The following is a 15,459-nucleotide window of genomic DNA, read 5'->3' as shown; positions in this document are numbered from 1 at the left end:
GCTGGGGGCCACTAGTGTTTGACCTTGTTAAAACGGGGTCATCTACGAAGTAGGGCTCGCAGTCTTCAATGTTTCGTTGTTTCGTTGTCCGAACTTGACTCGAACTGGCTTTCCCTGTGAAGAATGGGGTGAACAACTGTCTTTTTCGTTGGTGTCTCTGCATGATGAATTCAGTACGAGGGCACTATGGTAGTGTATTAACGGACGAGAGGATTCCCAACGACCATCTCTGATATTATCAATTGTCTAAGCATAGATCCATACTTCGTACGATCAAATCGATCCCTATCCAATAAAATTTCGTGTCCTTAAACCCAAACCCCAGACTTATTACTCGCTTGAAGTTGTCTCCTGGACTAATTTTCCACGTCGAATCCTGCCTGTCCCGCGGGTTTCCAAATATGCCGTCGTGGCAGCCCCAAAAATAAAACCGAGAATCAAATAGAAAAAGTTCGTATTGCTCCACGTTCGGAACAAATGGCACCTCGACCCAATCAGGAGGCCAACGGCCCACCTTTTTGCCAACCCCCTTTAAAAAATCTTGGGAGCACTAAAATCGCTAGCAGTGCAACCCCTTTTCGTGTACACGCAGTAGTAATGCTACTTCGTACTAGGACTACCGGCGTGCGAAGGACGCCGTTAGTCCCGAACATGGGGTACCTTGCGTGAGAAGAGGCCGAAGTAGTTTACACGACGGCGACCTGATCCATAACAAAGAGGTTACTAACCGCACCGTCCGTTTGTCTCACCATTCGATGGAGACAACTCAGCTGTTCTTTGGGAGGGCATAATCTACTTGGAGAAGCAAGGACGTATTTTCGACGGCTTCCCAGCTAGCCGCTCCTAAAATAGCACAGCCCTCTTCGGGTCCATCCAGAACCCGAGCGAAGACCCCGTATTCTAAGGCATCCAGTCTATCCAACCCCCTCGCTTGGCCCGGCCTGATGAAGTAATTTTCTGTGGATTCGCTTTCCGGGAGGACTCCCGGGTACCAACAGGTGTGACCACAAAAGAGGAAGAAAAAGAAAAAGAAAAATAGATTGGTTGTTGAGAATCGCGTCCCTGCCAAGATTTATTGCCGGCTGCCTCAGTGAGGTCATCGTTGACGAATAAATCCCTTGTGTGTCTGAGCGAGTGCTTTTGGAGAGACATTCTTCGATGGACGGGACCTTGATGTAGGACATATTGATACTGGACATGTCAATGAATGTTCAATGAATGTTAGACTTGTCTGCTCGGCCTGACTACTTCCTCGCACACCATTCTGACTGATGCTTCTCATCTGTATATTGTATCGGTAGAGCCGAGGGTGGGATGGCGGTCCTGGTCACGGTGCGTCCTGGTAATCTATGCTACTTCTTGCTAACCTTCGTATATTTCTCAGGCGCATGCAAGTTGAAGAGACGGAAGATGGATGGACCCTGAGGCTAAAGATCGTAAAATGCCTCTCTCGAGTCGACACCATTACACGATAGACCTGGAGAATTGAGGCTTTCAGCTCGGGACCGGGATCCTTTGTCCTTCTTTTTTTCGAAGATCCCTATCCGGACAGATGGGGTCGAGAAAATCCCCGCGTTTTGGGTCCTTCGTAACACTTCATTTCGTATCTTGATTCGGCCGATTCCATCATTGCATTGACAATGTCCAGTTGACCAGTTGACCACTCTGTCTCTGCATTCCAAGACGTTGGGATTGTGTACCTTTGTAATGTACTTCGTACTTCGTAAACCACTCACCACTGAGTGACGTTTCAATGTTCCGATACCTCTCGTTGTCCCCACAAGGACTCCTCATGGCTGCATTCTCTTTCCCACCCCAGTCGCCCCCCATCGTCAAAGTCCCACCACCTTCTTCTGGCAGTCTTACCGCTGCCGTTATCGTCCTATGGTCCACACAAGGGGGCCCTAGCAGGGGTCGCCGTGCTATATTACCCAGATCTGCCCCTGGCAAGCCACCCTGCACAGCCTTATACTCTGCTTTCGTTGCGCTATTCTCAAGAATTTTTCCATGTGGATGTTGACTTCTATCCTTGTCGGGTGTTGAGACTCCTTTTATTTGTTTTGTCTCTCGACATTTTTATGCTCTTCTTTGAACGAGAGCGCCATTCGTTTATCCCTTGATAGTTTTATATCGGGAACAAGTCGTCCTCGACCTTGTCTCTTCCCTTGGGTTCGTTCATTTTGGACTCTCGATCCCCTTTCCGTCGGTCCCTCCGTACCCGCCGATTTTGTCCTCTCGTGACTCCCTCGCAGCGACGAGACACCTGCGAGTAACAACCGAACCCCGTATTCCGCCGAGCCAAACGAACCTCGGAGCCACGATCGGTGATGCTGTGATAGGAATTCATACGGATCAGATTTCAGATTTCATCACCGCTTGTGCCGCACAGATATTCTTCGCGACGGCTAGTGTCTAGCGTCTTGTGTTCTTAAAAGTCCCGACTAAACGTATCGCGAGACACCGAGTCCAACCGCTCCTGCTTTCCCCCTCCGGGGAGGCATTAAGAAGAGAGAAGGAAAAAAAAAAAAAAGATGGAATCCATTTTTAACCTCTTAATCCGGAGGGACGAGGACGCCGGACAGGAGCTTCTGAAGTTGCTCCAGGACCCATTCGCGGGACAGGTACGCATGCCCCAGAGTTTGTGTCCCTGAAATCGGTTGAACCTTAATTCGTTCCTAACGCGTGGCCTTGTAGCTTCAATCAACTTCCATCTGGGTTGCGCTTGGTACTTCATTAGGGATCACCGCTGCCATTGCGATATTATTCTCGCTCCTCCGACCTTACAACGAGACCGTGTACGCCCCGCGTCTCAAACATGCTGACGAAAAACACGCACCTCCTCCCATCGGCAAGAAGGTGTGGTCATGGGTAACGCCGCTCTGGAAGACAAGCGAGGCGGATATGGTGGGCTATGTTGGTCTGGACGCAACAGTATTCCTTCGCTTCACGCGGATGTGCAGGAACATATTCATAATCCTGTCCGTTCTTGGCTGCGCCGTTCTCATCCCCATTCATGTTTCGTTTACCGATACAAAGGCTATACATCCGTCGTGGTTATCCTTGATCACGCCTGCCAACGTGAGAGCTGGTCCCTCGCAATGGGCCCAGGTTGTCTTTGCCTACGTCTCCAATTTGACGGTTTGCGGCTTTCTTTGGTGGAACTACAGCAAGGTTCTTGGGCTGAGGCGCAAGTATTTCGATAGCGAGGAGTACCAAAACAGCCTCCATGCTAGGACTCTCATGGTTAGTTTCTAAGCTTTGGACCTTACCCCTTTCCTTTTCATCTTTCGTTTTCATTTTCGTTTTATTAGTTATACTAACAAGAGCCATCATGCAGCTCACCGACCTTCCCAAGGAGCGGTGCTCGGATGAAGGTATCGCTCGTATTATTGACGAAGTGGTACCCAACTCGTCATTCGCTCGCACGGCAGTCTCTCGAAACGTCAAGGATCTCCCCCAGCTTATCGCCGAACACGAGCGGACGGTTCGCAAGCTGGAGAAGGTCCTCGCAAAATACATGAAGAATCCTCAACAGCTTCCGGCTGCGCGACCTCTGTGCTACCCCTCCAAGAAGGATCCCTCCTATAGCACTTACCCCTCTGGACAGAAGGTCGACGCCATCGAATACTTGACGAAACGCATCCGGGACCTCGAGTTGCATATCAGCGATGTCAGGGCGAGTGTGGATAGGCGGAGTACCATGTCGTACGGATTTGCTAGCTATTCGGACATTGCTGAAGCTCACAGCATCGCCTACGCCTTCCGCAAGAAGAAGCCCCATGGCGTGACAGTTCGCTTGGCTCCGCGACCCAACGATATTATCTGGGATAACATCACGCTGACTCCTCAGGCCCGAAGCTGGAAGCGCACGATGAACAACCTCTGGGTTCTGCTGCTCACCTTCCTCTGGATCGCCCCCAACGCCATGATTGCCATCTTCTTGGTCAACTTGGGCAACCTGGGTCGTGTTTGGCCTGCTTTCCGGGATAATCTGGCACGACATCCTACTGGATGGGGTATCGTCCAGGGTATTGGGCCTCCGGCTCTGATGTCCCTCTTCTATTTGGTTCTGCCCATCGTTTTCCGCCGCCTGTTCATTGCTTCCGGCGACCAGACTAAGACGGGTCGCGAACGCCATGTCCTCGCAAAGCTGTACTTCTTCTTCGTCTTTAACAACTTGATTGTCTTTTCGTTCTTCAGCACCATCTGGTCGACCGTCGCCGGTATCATCAACCAGACACAGCACGGGGTGGATGCCTGGCAAGCCATCATCAAGTCCCAGCCCGAAATCGCCCTGTTCTTAGCCCTCTGCTCAGTCAGCCCCTTCTGGGTTACCTGGTTGCTTCAGCGCCATCTCGGCGTGGCCATCGACCTGTCGCAGCTCTGGCCTCTGATCTACGGCTTCTTCATGCGCCACTTTTCCAGCCCGACCCCGCGTGAGTTGATCGAGCTCACGGCGCCGCCCGCTTTCGATTACGCTAGTTACTACAACTACTTCCTCTTCTATGCCACCGTTGCTCTTTCCTACTCGGGCATTCAGCCTCTCGTCTTGCCGGCGGCGGCGATTTACTTTACCATCGACACGGTGCTGAGGAAGTATTTGCTGCTCTACGTCTTCATCACCAAAACGGAATCCGGCGGCCAGTTCTGGAGGGTCTTGTTCAACCGCTTCATCTTCGGCACGCTGCTGGCCGATCTCATCTTCTTCCTCACCACCTGGGTGCGTGGAGAGTTTACCCACATCCAGGCTTTTGCCGTGATTCCCCTGCCGTTCCTCCTCCTCGTCTTCAAGTTCTACTGCGCGTCGGTGTTCGATGACAAGATGCGCTACTACGCGACGCGCAACATTTCGCATCAATCTGAGGCCCACCTGGGGGGCAAGGAGTCCCGGCTCAGGAGTGAGAGGTTGGCTTCGAGGTTCGGCCACCCCGCGCTTTACAAGCCGCTCATCACGCCCATGGTGCACCAGAAGGCGCAGAACATGCTGCATGTCGTCTACAAGGGTCGCTTATCGGACGGAAGGGAGGCCGGATCGGGAGACCTCATGAGCGTCTCGGGATACTCGGACACGTACGCGCTCGACCCCATGCATCACGCCAAGCCGGGCAAGTCGGCTGCCGTCCCTGGATTCGAGTTCGTCTCCGAGAATCACCTCGATTTCGAATACTTTAAGAGCCGACCCGAGTTCGCCAACGAGCACGGTGCCGGTGACATTTTTGGTACGCCTACCGATTCTATGGGACGCCCTGGAACGCCGGGCTCGATGTTCAGCGATCCTGCTGGATCTCGCCCCGGAACTCCCGGTGCGGGGAATAACCACTATAACCATAACCATAACGGCGGGGGATTCCGATCATACACACCGCCCGGGTCTTCTTCCTCTCCCTACACGTCCACGACAAACCCCCAAGCTGCCTTCCTGCAGCAACCCCTCTCCGGCGACATCGCCCCCTCGCGAACCAGGAGCCCGCTCTACTCGCAGCCCAACGACAGCCTGACAGGCCTTGTCAATGCGGCATCCGGCGTGCCCATGTCCCGGCCGGACTCGCCCGGCTCGAGGAACAATAGTCTCGTCTCGCCGTACCCTTACCCGGCGGGCCCCACTGTCGGCGCCCTCGGTGGTGGGCCGAGGGGTTACAGCGGGCTTGCGCAGAGCGAGGAGCCGCCGTCGTCGAGTGATCCTATGCAGTATGATTACTTTAGGGGGAGTCGGAACCATAAGCAGCCCGGAGCTGGTTGGTAAAAAGAGAAAAGGAGGATGTTATGTGTGGTAAGAGGGCCCCAATGATTCCTTTTCTTTTTCTCTACTTGTTTTGTTGATAGAGATGCATTGGATATGTGGCGTTTTTTTATACATATTTTTCTTTTCTCTTTTTTTCTTTTGTTTGGGAATTTTAATGAGATATTATGACAGATAGGATTGGGCTGGGTTGTTCTTATATTTTTCATCGATATGGATTTTAGAATAATATCTGCCTTGAAATTGTATATCCTTCTCCTCTTTCGAATATCCTCAGACTCTGTCTATATTGTTGTGATCTACTGCGAGGCGTCCCGAGCGGAGTATTTTTGTTAGCTTGAGTGAGTCCAAGGTTTCGTCATGCCTACTGTAGGACGAGCTCCCCTCCAGTTTGGCGATCAATTCCCCGGGCATGTAGATCGGGGATCGTCTTAAGATGATTTGTTATTTTTCCCTTTCCTAGAACGGGAACTGCTTGAGCGGTAGTTGAATAACTGGAGCCGGATCTTTGTTGGACAAGTCCCCCGCCTTGAGCTGTGCGGTGTTTCGTCCCGTCTCGGACGGGAGGGCAATAGTCTCATTCCATGATTCCCGAGGTTTTGGATTCTTGAAATTATTCTTGGATGCGTTTAATGTTTGTAAAGTGATCTATCTAACTTGGAAGCTTGAGCCGATTATCTTCCCCCTGTGACATCATTCCTCCTTCAGGCAAGCGGAGGATGATCCTGGCAATCTCCAAGAAGTTGTCCCAGCTGGGACACCTCACCGCAGAAGATGGGAAATGATTCCATCCATCTTTCACAAATCCCGTCCTACCAGTCTCCGTCTATTCCCTAGTCGTACTCGTTTCAAAGACCAAAAACTGAAATTATCGAGATGCTCAGATATGCGTGTACCTCCGTCCCTAGCCCATCCTCCGACATGAACATTTGAACCGATTCGAACCCAGGTATCTCACAACGCTGCCAACCACCTCCCCGCCGTTGAACCCTATGATAGTGATCATGATCCGAGGAGGAACGATTCCCCTAGTGTACATGAAAGTATTTTTGTGTTTTTGTTCTTTCAATTGTTGTTTTCCATCATCTATATTCTATTAGTCATCGCCCGTAACCTTTTCCTGTTCAAACGCCTCGGCCGCCTGCCTATGCTCCTCGGCCAACTTATCAGCCTTATTCCACTCGAAGCTGAAATTCCACAACCTCTGCGCCTCGGACATCTTCCCGGGCTTATCGCTGCCCCAGTTGTCGCCCTTGGAGCTCTTCCCGCCGATGTGCTGGACCGCAGTGGGGACTAGCGCCCACTGGTGGCCCATGGGCTTATCGGCGCCGCCGCCGTTGATGAACTTGTCGGCGAGGGAGTCGACGAAGCCGATGCGCTCCTTCGTGTAGAACTCGGTGATTGGCTCGACTTTATCGTGCGGCCAGAGGATGCCCTGAAAGCAGCAGCCTCCGCGCCTGGCTACCGACGGCGTGCGGAGCATGTGGGCCACGGTGAGGTGACCGACGGTTAGGTATAGGACGATGCAGGCGATTGCGCTAAGGACGCCTGTGAGGAAGAGGACGCGGCGGGTTTGGCGGGTTGTGCGGCGGTACCAGCGGGTGCCGCGGATGGAGAGCCAGATGAGACCCATTGAGACGCCGCAGAAGGCTACGATTGCGACGCCTGTCGTTATTACTTCGGAGAGGTGCCAGTAGAAGCCGTACTCGAGATAGAAGAGGCGGAGGTTATACCCTAAAGAAAGAGAAGGTAGGGGTTAGCAACGTCATCATTCCCGTGGGGAGGGAGTGGGGGGAAAACAAAACTTACATCCACCTTCGTCGCGTTTAGATTGCTCCTCGACGTCCATGATGCCCTGTCGAAGGCGATGGAACCAGCCGTCGAGGAAAAGAATGTCGTCCTCCAGCATCAGAACGTACGGCGCGCCAGTGGCATCGCACTGCTTCAGCAACAAAGTATAATCGCCCAAGTGCTTCTCTCGATCCGGCTCGCCAGTCCTTTGCCTCGTCAACTCGAGTTCCTCGATATGCTTCAGCCTCTCCTCAGACACGACGTCCATGGTCTGGTAGGTCATCACCTTATCGGACACCTTCTCGAGCCAGGGCTCAGTATAGATGGGATGCGTCGTGGCGTTAACGTGACCGATCATGGGGGCGATGTACAGCTGATTCCTCTCCTTCTGCGTCAACCCAGCCAACATACTGCCGAGGGCATACCTCGCATAAATGTCGCCCGACGGCCTCACGATGGTATTCATGCCGACGCAGATGAAGGGCGGCACGTGCGTCGATTTCCGGCGAAACGGCGCGGCATCCGTCGAGTTGTGCTTCTGGATGAACTCGGTGGCCTCGCGCTGGCGCACCGAGCTGTAAATTTTCGCATAGCCCCGCGCGGGCGAGAAGTAGGGGGAGGTCGGGTCGTTGTAGCTAACTTCTTTGGCGTATTGCAGCGCGAGGAGGAAGAAGGCGAAGGGGAGGAGGAGCATGCCCCAGTGGTGCCATCGTAGGGTCTTGGGGAAGTTCGCGACGGATTTGGCGAGGGCTGTGAGGGATGCGGCGACTGTCGAGAGGAGGCCGATTAGGCCTTTTCCGGCGAGGGAGACGAGAGAGGGCATCGCGGCGGTGGATCGATCGATCTATGCCCTTGTTGGCAGACCCCTTCTTTCTCACCGCTTTCTTCTTCTGTTCGCCCGTTTCGGTTCGCCGATTTTTTGTGTGTTCCTTTCCCCCCTTATTTCTCGAGGAGCATTACAGGAATTGGCGATTAAGACGTCATAAATAGAAATGCATACTAATATATATTTATGGGAAGAAGAAGAATAAAAAGGAAAAAAGAAAAAAGAAAAACCAAATCACGATAGGCAAGGCTCAGAACTAGGGGGGAAAGGGAATGGGAGGCAAGGGAGGGAAAAGTGGAACGAATCAATCGAGGCAAACAAAAACGCCGCCGCCCTGCATGGGAAAATTACACGACAAAGTACCCGACTCCTTCAGAGAAGCGTGGCTGCGATCCAGAGGCGCAGCCTTTTTCCCTCTTCCTTTTCCTTTTTTTTTTTTTTTTTTTTTTTTTTTTTTCTCTTTCTCGAAATGCGCCAAGCCGAGCTGTGCTCCTCTCGCGCCACCGCCTGGCCCAATTTTTTTCCGCGACCAGGACAAGGGCACTCAGGGACATGTGGAAACCTACGAAATACACTAGGGGACCAGGGGTTTCTGGATCCGGACTGGCTCCTTCCTAGTGTAACCGTCAGCGTGCCGAGGTGGTACTTGGCAAAGTATCATGAACGAGATTCAATCCTACATCGTCCCACAAAAATTGCCTACCACGCCATGCCAAATGAAGGTAGCACAAATTACGTGACAATAAAACAATAAATGCGAAGCGGAAAAGACGGCCTCACTGGTCCTTCTGTTTGCAGCAGATCTCAGGACCCTGTCGCCCCTGTGGAGTTCTTGGCCTCGTATTTGAGGGCTTGGCAGCTTATTGGGCTTATGGGTTGGAGGAATTGCCCGTCTGGGCAGAAATGAAAATGAGGCCCATGTTCTGAGATGCCGTTGGATGTTGGAATGCAGAGAGGATTACTCGTACTTCGTACCTTTGTAATCTATGATAGGACATGGGGTTATTCGAACAGTTGTGGCTCGGGAGTGCGAGAATCTAATCTACGAAGTAGCTGCTACTGAATATCTTGCAAAATTATCAGTAAATAATACTGAGGTACCTTTGTAGTCTTGATCGATTGCCTGCCCCGATCCATCCCTCTATCTTCCCCCTGAGTAACTCCAAGACTCCTGGTCGAGCTTAATTGATACTCTTGGCGGCTGTTCTGAGACACCACACGGGAGCCCTGCCACAGATTCCGACTCTGAATGCTGGTTGTACGAATAATAAATTGATGCGATCCACGTCGTACACCCATCTTAGCTGTTTCTCCGCGCCAAGGTAATACTTGGTAGACTAAGAATACTTGCGGGATCGTGTCCAGTGTACCTCAGGAAGCGTGTTGGTGGCATTGAAAGGACTTTTGTAATCCTGGTGTTTCCGCGGCGTTGTTCGCATCGCAGCGCACCGAGGCGGAGTCATAATCTGCGAAATAATTTGTTTCTTGCCTCCCTCGGCCTAAACAAATGAAGACTTAGGAACGTCGAAAATGGCAGCAATCTTCAAATGTTGCTTGAAAGTACACAGGTATGAGGTGTCAACGAGGAGTACCAGACGTTGGATCATTATGCATATTTAAATAGGCAATGGTTCGATTCTTCCCTTATCCCCTCCCCCATATTTCTTTCTTTTCTTCTCCTCTTTCGACTTCATATTTATATTCACTTTTATCATTATTTTATTCCGCCTTAAGGAATAGACAGTGGTCGAGTCTCCCTGGAGACTTCAGCGTTTTGGGACCTTCAAGGTTGTTTCTGATCTACCTCAAGCTGTCCATTAATGTAGTAATTCGACATCGAAAGGAAGCGGACCGATTTGGTGTAAAGCCTTGGCATTTCATCAAAACGCGCTGCGTCGTCCTGAACCTTTTCCAGTGGAAGGGGACATTGATCCATTTCTTGGCGATGTTCCTCTTGTCTTATAGACACCTGTCCTCTCGGTTAAGAGGCCCCTGACCGATCTCGCCACAGGCCTTGATAAACTTCGCAAGTAGAATGCTGATGGTAGAGGTTTTGCTTCTCTCCCCGGGGAGGCAAATAATTATCATAGTAGTCCGTTTAGAAGGAGGAGAGGGTCAGTTCACAACGCAAATTTTCTGCAACCACTACAAGCTACAAGCGTCGGTGTTCTTGATGGCTCCTTTGGGCCTTTACTCTCAAGCATTGCAAATAATACTTGGCTGGGCGAGAGATTTTCGTCTCTCAAATTTCAAAGGAACGTCAGCGGTGGCTCTCTATTCGCGATTCCGAACCGAGAGATCAATGTTCTGCGTCCTTTTGTTAAGTGTGTGTGTGTGTGGAGCATTCAGGTAAGGGGTTCTCTCCACTCCCATGGACACACACGCCATTTGTTCCAAACGATACGTACATGCAAGCCATACATAATCCAGGCCTGCACCTTGAAACAATGCCTTCTTATCGGGGGCGAGACTGAGGGGGTTCTGCGAAGGCAGTGATTACTCAACACATGGACTCAACGCTCATACCCTGCCTTGGCCCTATTATAGAGCTACAATTGTACTTCGTACTCGAGCAAGACATGCGCCACAGATTCTAGCGTTAGGGGTGTCTTCGAGAACAACGAACTTGCTTAATCATATGGCGCAGTTCTTCAAGACGCAGACAGCCACGAGTCGTGATTTGGCCACCGTCATTGGTGAGTCTGAGGACCAGAGCTTGAGTTCCGCCGGTTTTTCAAGTTAGACAAGAAATTGGATTATTTTAAATGAAACCATAAATTAACCATGACTAGGAGAAACGTAACGAGACAAGTCTTGTCAAGGAAAAACCAAAGGGAATAAAAGACACTGCTTCTCAAAACCTTGTGGATGACGCAAAATTTCCGCCCACGTTCTTGGCGCTTAATTCCGGACATTAAATTAAGACCGGGTCGCACGAGAAGGTGGAGCAACCAATGAGACGGACGGGAGCAGAACTTAAGTTCCAATCTAACCCTTTTTGGCCGTAGCTGGACGGGAGTACCCGACGACACTTAGACGGCTGCGATCTGGATGTTGAAATCTTGAGCAGAGAGTAAGAGATGGATATCAAGATATTCGTTCTTTTTTCGCCAAGTTCTGCTGTAAAGTATCTCATGAGATTGGTTTTCTTTTTGGACTCGACCTTGGATTATGTCTGCTGACTCCGTGAATCAGCATTGGAGCTAAGTATCCATATCCAGGTACCCCGCGAACTTGAAATCATGCTCCACCACACATCGTGACTTCCTCCACCCAACTCGGGGAAAGAACCACCGCGAAAATATATATATATATATATATAATCACCACCTCTTGCGCCAGATGACTTCTACTTTGCAGAATTACCATTGGCCGGATTCTGCCAGCTCTCGGTGATCGGTGGCACCTCTTCACCGCCCTCAGACAGCTACAAAAAGCCGCGAACTCTCACCGAGCCCTTCCACCTTTCAACTTCCAGCTCACCGAATTCTTTTTTCGCCAATATCGACCATCGAATTCGACAATCGAAATTGACCACCGACATCAACCACTGACATCGGAGTTCGAGGAGTTCGAGGGTTCGAGGGATGGAGGGTTCCAGGGGCTCAGGAAAATTATCGATCGATTTCCTGAATCTCTCGAGCCCCCATCTCTCGAGCCTTCGAGCTCCTCGAGCTCTTCAAACTTCTCGACTCCTTCGAACCGCCGATTCCCTCGAACCTGTCGAACCATAGAACCATCGATTCTCTCGAACCGCCGAACCCGTCGAACCGTCGATTCCCTCGAACCGTTGAACTCGTCGAACCCCCCGAACCCCCCGAACCCGTAGAACCGTCGAACCGTCGAACCGCCAAACCCGTCGAACCATCGATTCCCTCGAACCGTCGAACCCGTCGAACCATCGAACCCGTCGAACCGTCGAACCCGTCGAACCCGTCGAACCCGTCGAACTATCGAACCCGTCGAACCGCCGATTCCCTCGATTCCCTCGAACCGTCGAACCGTCGGACCCGTCGAACCGTCGGACCCGTCGAACCGTCGAACCCGTCGAACCCGTCGAACCGTAGAACCGTCGAGCCATCGAACCCGTCGATTCTATCGATTCTCTTAAACCGTCGAACCGTAGAACCGTAAAACTCCTCGAACTCCCCGATTCTATTGAATCCCTCGTCGATCCCGCCGTCGTATTCCCCTGTTGAACCTCGCCGAATCCTACCATCCCGTCGAACCTAGCCCTCGGGCATATAACCTAGCCTTTCGGGGCCCAAAGACACACACCTCTTCCGACACACCCTTTCCTCGTCGCGGCTCTTCGGAGCCAATGGACCTTGAATTTGTCTCTTGCAGGGAAAGGCTTGGTCCATAGGCGCAGCACTTAAGTTAATACCTATCCTCTTCGGGGGAGAAGTATTAATGTGCTGAATGGATCCTTCTACTTCGTACTAAACACCAGCCCTGACTACTTCCACCTGACCACCTCCACTGGATCACCTCCCCTAGGAACGACGACCTCCGACTGCATCGTCCCCTTACGCCACATGTTGTGTTCCTTCTCGCTATCGGGAGAAACCGACGACCACAACCGATCCGAGCCCATCTATGAGACTGGCCTTCACGTGGCGATGGGTGTGAGTACCTTAGGGCCAAGTGCCTCAGTGGGAAACCAACGAGTCTCAAACATCTTCTCCCTTCTGTAGTTAGTTTTCAAGTAAAAATGTTAATATACCTCTCTGCCTTTGCCTCATGTTTTACTTTGAGTTGCCTCGACCTTCTGTCATTCAATGCCTTCATTGCCCCGTGTTCTAATGGTAGATGTCCTAGAGTAATTGATGATGCACTGAAAGACGCTCTACTCTCCGAAGACCCGACCTAAAGTATTAGACATTATGTTTGAGGTTTCTATCTTACCGCAGCTTTCCTGATGTTCCTAAGTTCCGCATCCACGCCTCCAAGTCTTCCTTGATACCCTCAACGAGATTATGATCCAGTACCCCCTCTTGCCAACTCAGACTAATTGAGACAGAACCAGAGCTCTGGCACCCAGCGACGCTGGCGCACATTGCAGGGCCCGTCATGATGGCAGACTGGCTAAAAACTTGCCGCGAGATCCTCACGACATCCTTGCCAGCAACCCCTTCATCTCCAATGATTCCCACGTTACTGACCTCCCACGTCGTGTCGCGAGGTGTGCCATCCGCCTTCTTCAATCGCTCGTGCCAGTTCGATACCCACTGAAGCAGGCCCATAATGTCGTTGGCCGGTAGCTCATCAGCTTTCCGTTTGAGTTCGCCCTTGATGCTTGCGGCAAGCTCCCAGATCTTGTCTTCCAGAGAAGTATCCCCCTCGCTTGGCGATGAGGACAGCAGAGATTGCAGTTCGCTGACGATTACTGGGGTGAAGCGGTGATGCAGGCTAGTTACGAGCACAAGCATTGTTTTCGAAAGGTCGAAGCCCTCGGTAGACGCGTATGGACGGAGAGACATGGGTGTTTGTGCCGTGAAGGACTTTTCGGATGGTAACTGGCGCGCGAAGGAGGCTAGGATAAGGACCTGGATGAGACCTGTAAGCGTTGTGCCGTGCATACGGCATAGTGTGATCAGGCCATTTCTTGTCTCGTTGTCGATGGTCACTAGCCGAACGTTCGTCTTGTACGGTCGCTCGAGGTTGATCAGTTCTCCGCCCCAGGGCGTCACGGGCGTTGGTGCTAGGAAAGCCGGGCGGAACTCTGCCCACAGAGTCTTGAGCATATACCACCAACCGATGGAGAGGTTGACAGCTTCTTCCTGAGGCGGCGGGAGGACAGGACGCTCGGGATAGCGGAGGATGGACGATCTAGCTGGCTCTGTGGCAGCGGGGATCTTGGTCTCCCTCAAGGCCTGAAGGAGTGCCTTCTGGACCATCTGGCCGCTCAAACCATCCCCGATTGCATGGTGCCAGGAGAAGATGACGTCTACATACTGGGGGTTTCCCTCACCACCCAGAATAGTAACACTCCACGGGGGTCGATTCGAGATATCGGGCCAGAGGGAGTTGTGCCTTTCCTCAACGGCGCTGAGAAGCGTGGTGTCTTGGCCCTCTTTGGAAGTGTCGGTACGCCAGCTCACATGGTTGTCCAGGTCTATTGAAGTAACATGCACGAAATTGGGACTATTTGTGTCCTCGCCTGCGATTCCAACGCGAAGAAACGGCTGGCTATCGATGATTGAAACAATAGCCTCGGAAATCCATGCCTTCCAAACCTGTTGGTCCAGAGGTTCAGAGGCTTCGTATCGACATGTGTTGCACACGCATCGGTAAATACCAAGTGAGTGACGAGATGTCGAATACTGTTCTCTATTTATGACATTAGATATGGTATCAATCTGACATAGAAGACCTCGTCTTACATCTTGCCGCATGCCCGTAAGATCCGCGAATTTGTCATCTTACTGCGGTGAGAGACCTGGAAGCGCGCTGCTTTAGATCTCCCGCTTTTGGAATAGCTTGGTCAGATCTCTATTGTCTTGCAGACGGAGCGCAATTCGGCACTTAAACGCGTGATTGAGATGGATAAAGGAAAAGGAGCACAAGATTCTGGCAATCAATTGATATTTACACAATTTATCGCTCGCTACGAAGCAGAGATCAGAGAGACGAGGCCTCCAGGGAAACCCAATCTATCCGAGTCCGCAACCCCCCCGCCCCAAAATGTCAAGTTAATCTCCGTCTCTGGTCCCTGAACTTGGTGCCTGGAAGAGCCGGAAACAAGCGTCAGGGGGTGGATCCACTCTCCGACCCAATAAGGGGTCCATCTACCGAGGTTTTACCGCCTCCTGCCCAAAGGCTCCACTGTTTTCCGGCGGTCGGTGCAGATGGCCGACGGCTGCCACAAGACGCGAAGTCGCCTTGGTCCCCAAACATTGGCATCAATTCCCATTTTCCCAACCTCCGTGTCGAGCTCCCTAATTTTCGCCTTATTTTCTTTTCCTTTCTCTTTTTTAGCCCTGCAAAACCAATCACTATTTCTTTTGTTTGGTGCGTTTGGATACGTACTCTGCGACCTTGATTATCCCAACCCTGCCATGTCATGACGCGAGGCGAAGTCCGTAACCCTGTGAGAGCC

General features: G+C 51.7%; 3 protein-coding genes across 3 annotated transcripts; 1 reads left to right on the top strand and 2 right to left on the bottom strand.

Moving 5' to 3' along the window:
* Positions 1-2,531: 2,531 nt before the first annotated feature.
* On the top strand, positions 2,532-5,743 carry SAPIO_CDS0139 (uncharacterized protein; the record flags this gene model as incomplete). The annotated part of the gene is made up of 3 exons (XM_016782994.1): positions 2,532-2,621; positions 2,695-3,243; positions 3,338-5,743. 3 exons carry the CDS (start codon positions 2,532-2,534, stop codon positions 5,741-5,743), a joined length of 3,045 nt encoding a protein of 1,014 aa, XP_016646627.1.
* A 1,093-nt stretch (positions 5,744-6,836) lies between these two features.
* SAPIO_CDS0138 (uncharacterized protein) lies at positions 6,837-8,354 on the bottom strand (the record flags this gene model as incomplete). The annotated part of the gene is made up of 2 exons (XM_016782993.1): positions 6,837-7,474; positions 7,550-8,354. The coding sequence occupies 2 exons, from the start codon at positions 8,352-8,354 to the stop codon at positions 6,837-6,839; spliced, it is 1,443 nt and encodes a 480-aa protein (XP_016646626.1).
* Positions 8,355-13,261: 4,907 nt separating this feature from the next.
* Positions 13,262-14,781, bottom strand: SAPIO_CDS0137 (uncharacterized protein; the record flags this gene model as incomplete). The annotated part of the gene is made up of 2 exons (XM_016782992.1): positions 13,262-14,690; positions 14,744-14,781. The coding sequence occupies 2 exons, from the start codon at positions 14,779-14,781 to the stop codon at positions 13,262-13,264; spliced, it is 1,467 nt and encodes a 488-aa protein (XP_016646625.1).
* Positions 14,782-15,459: the final 678 nt, after the last annotated feature.

The sequence above is a fragment of the Scedosporium apiospermum genome (genome assembly GCF_000732125.1).
Source record: "Scedosporium apiospermum strain IHEM 14462 chromosome Unknown SEQ_SAPIO_0011, whole genome shotgun sequence".
Taxonomy (NCBI): domain Eukaryota; kingdom Fungi; phylum Ascomycota; class Sordariomycetes; order Microascales; family Microascaceae; genus Scedosporium; species Scedosporium apiospermum.
The sequence above is the reverse complement of the archived record's forward strand: the minus strand, read 5'-3'. Positions and strand labels throughout refer to the sequence as shown.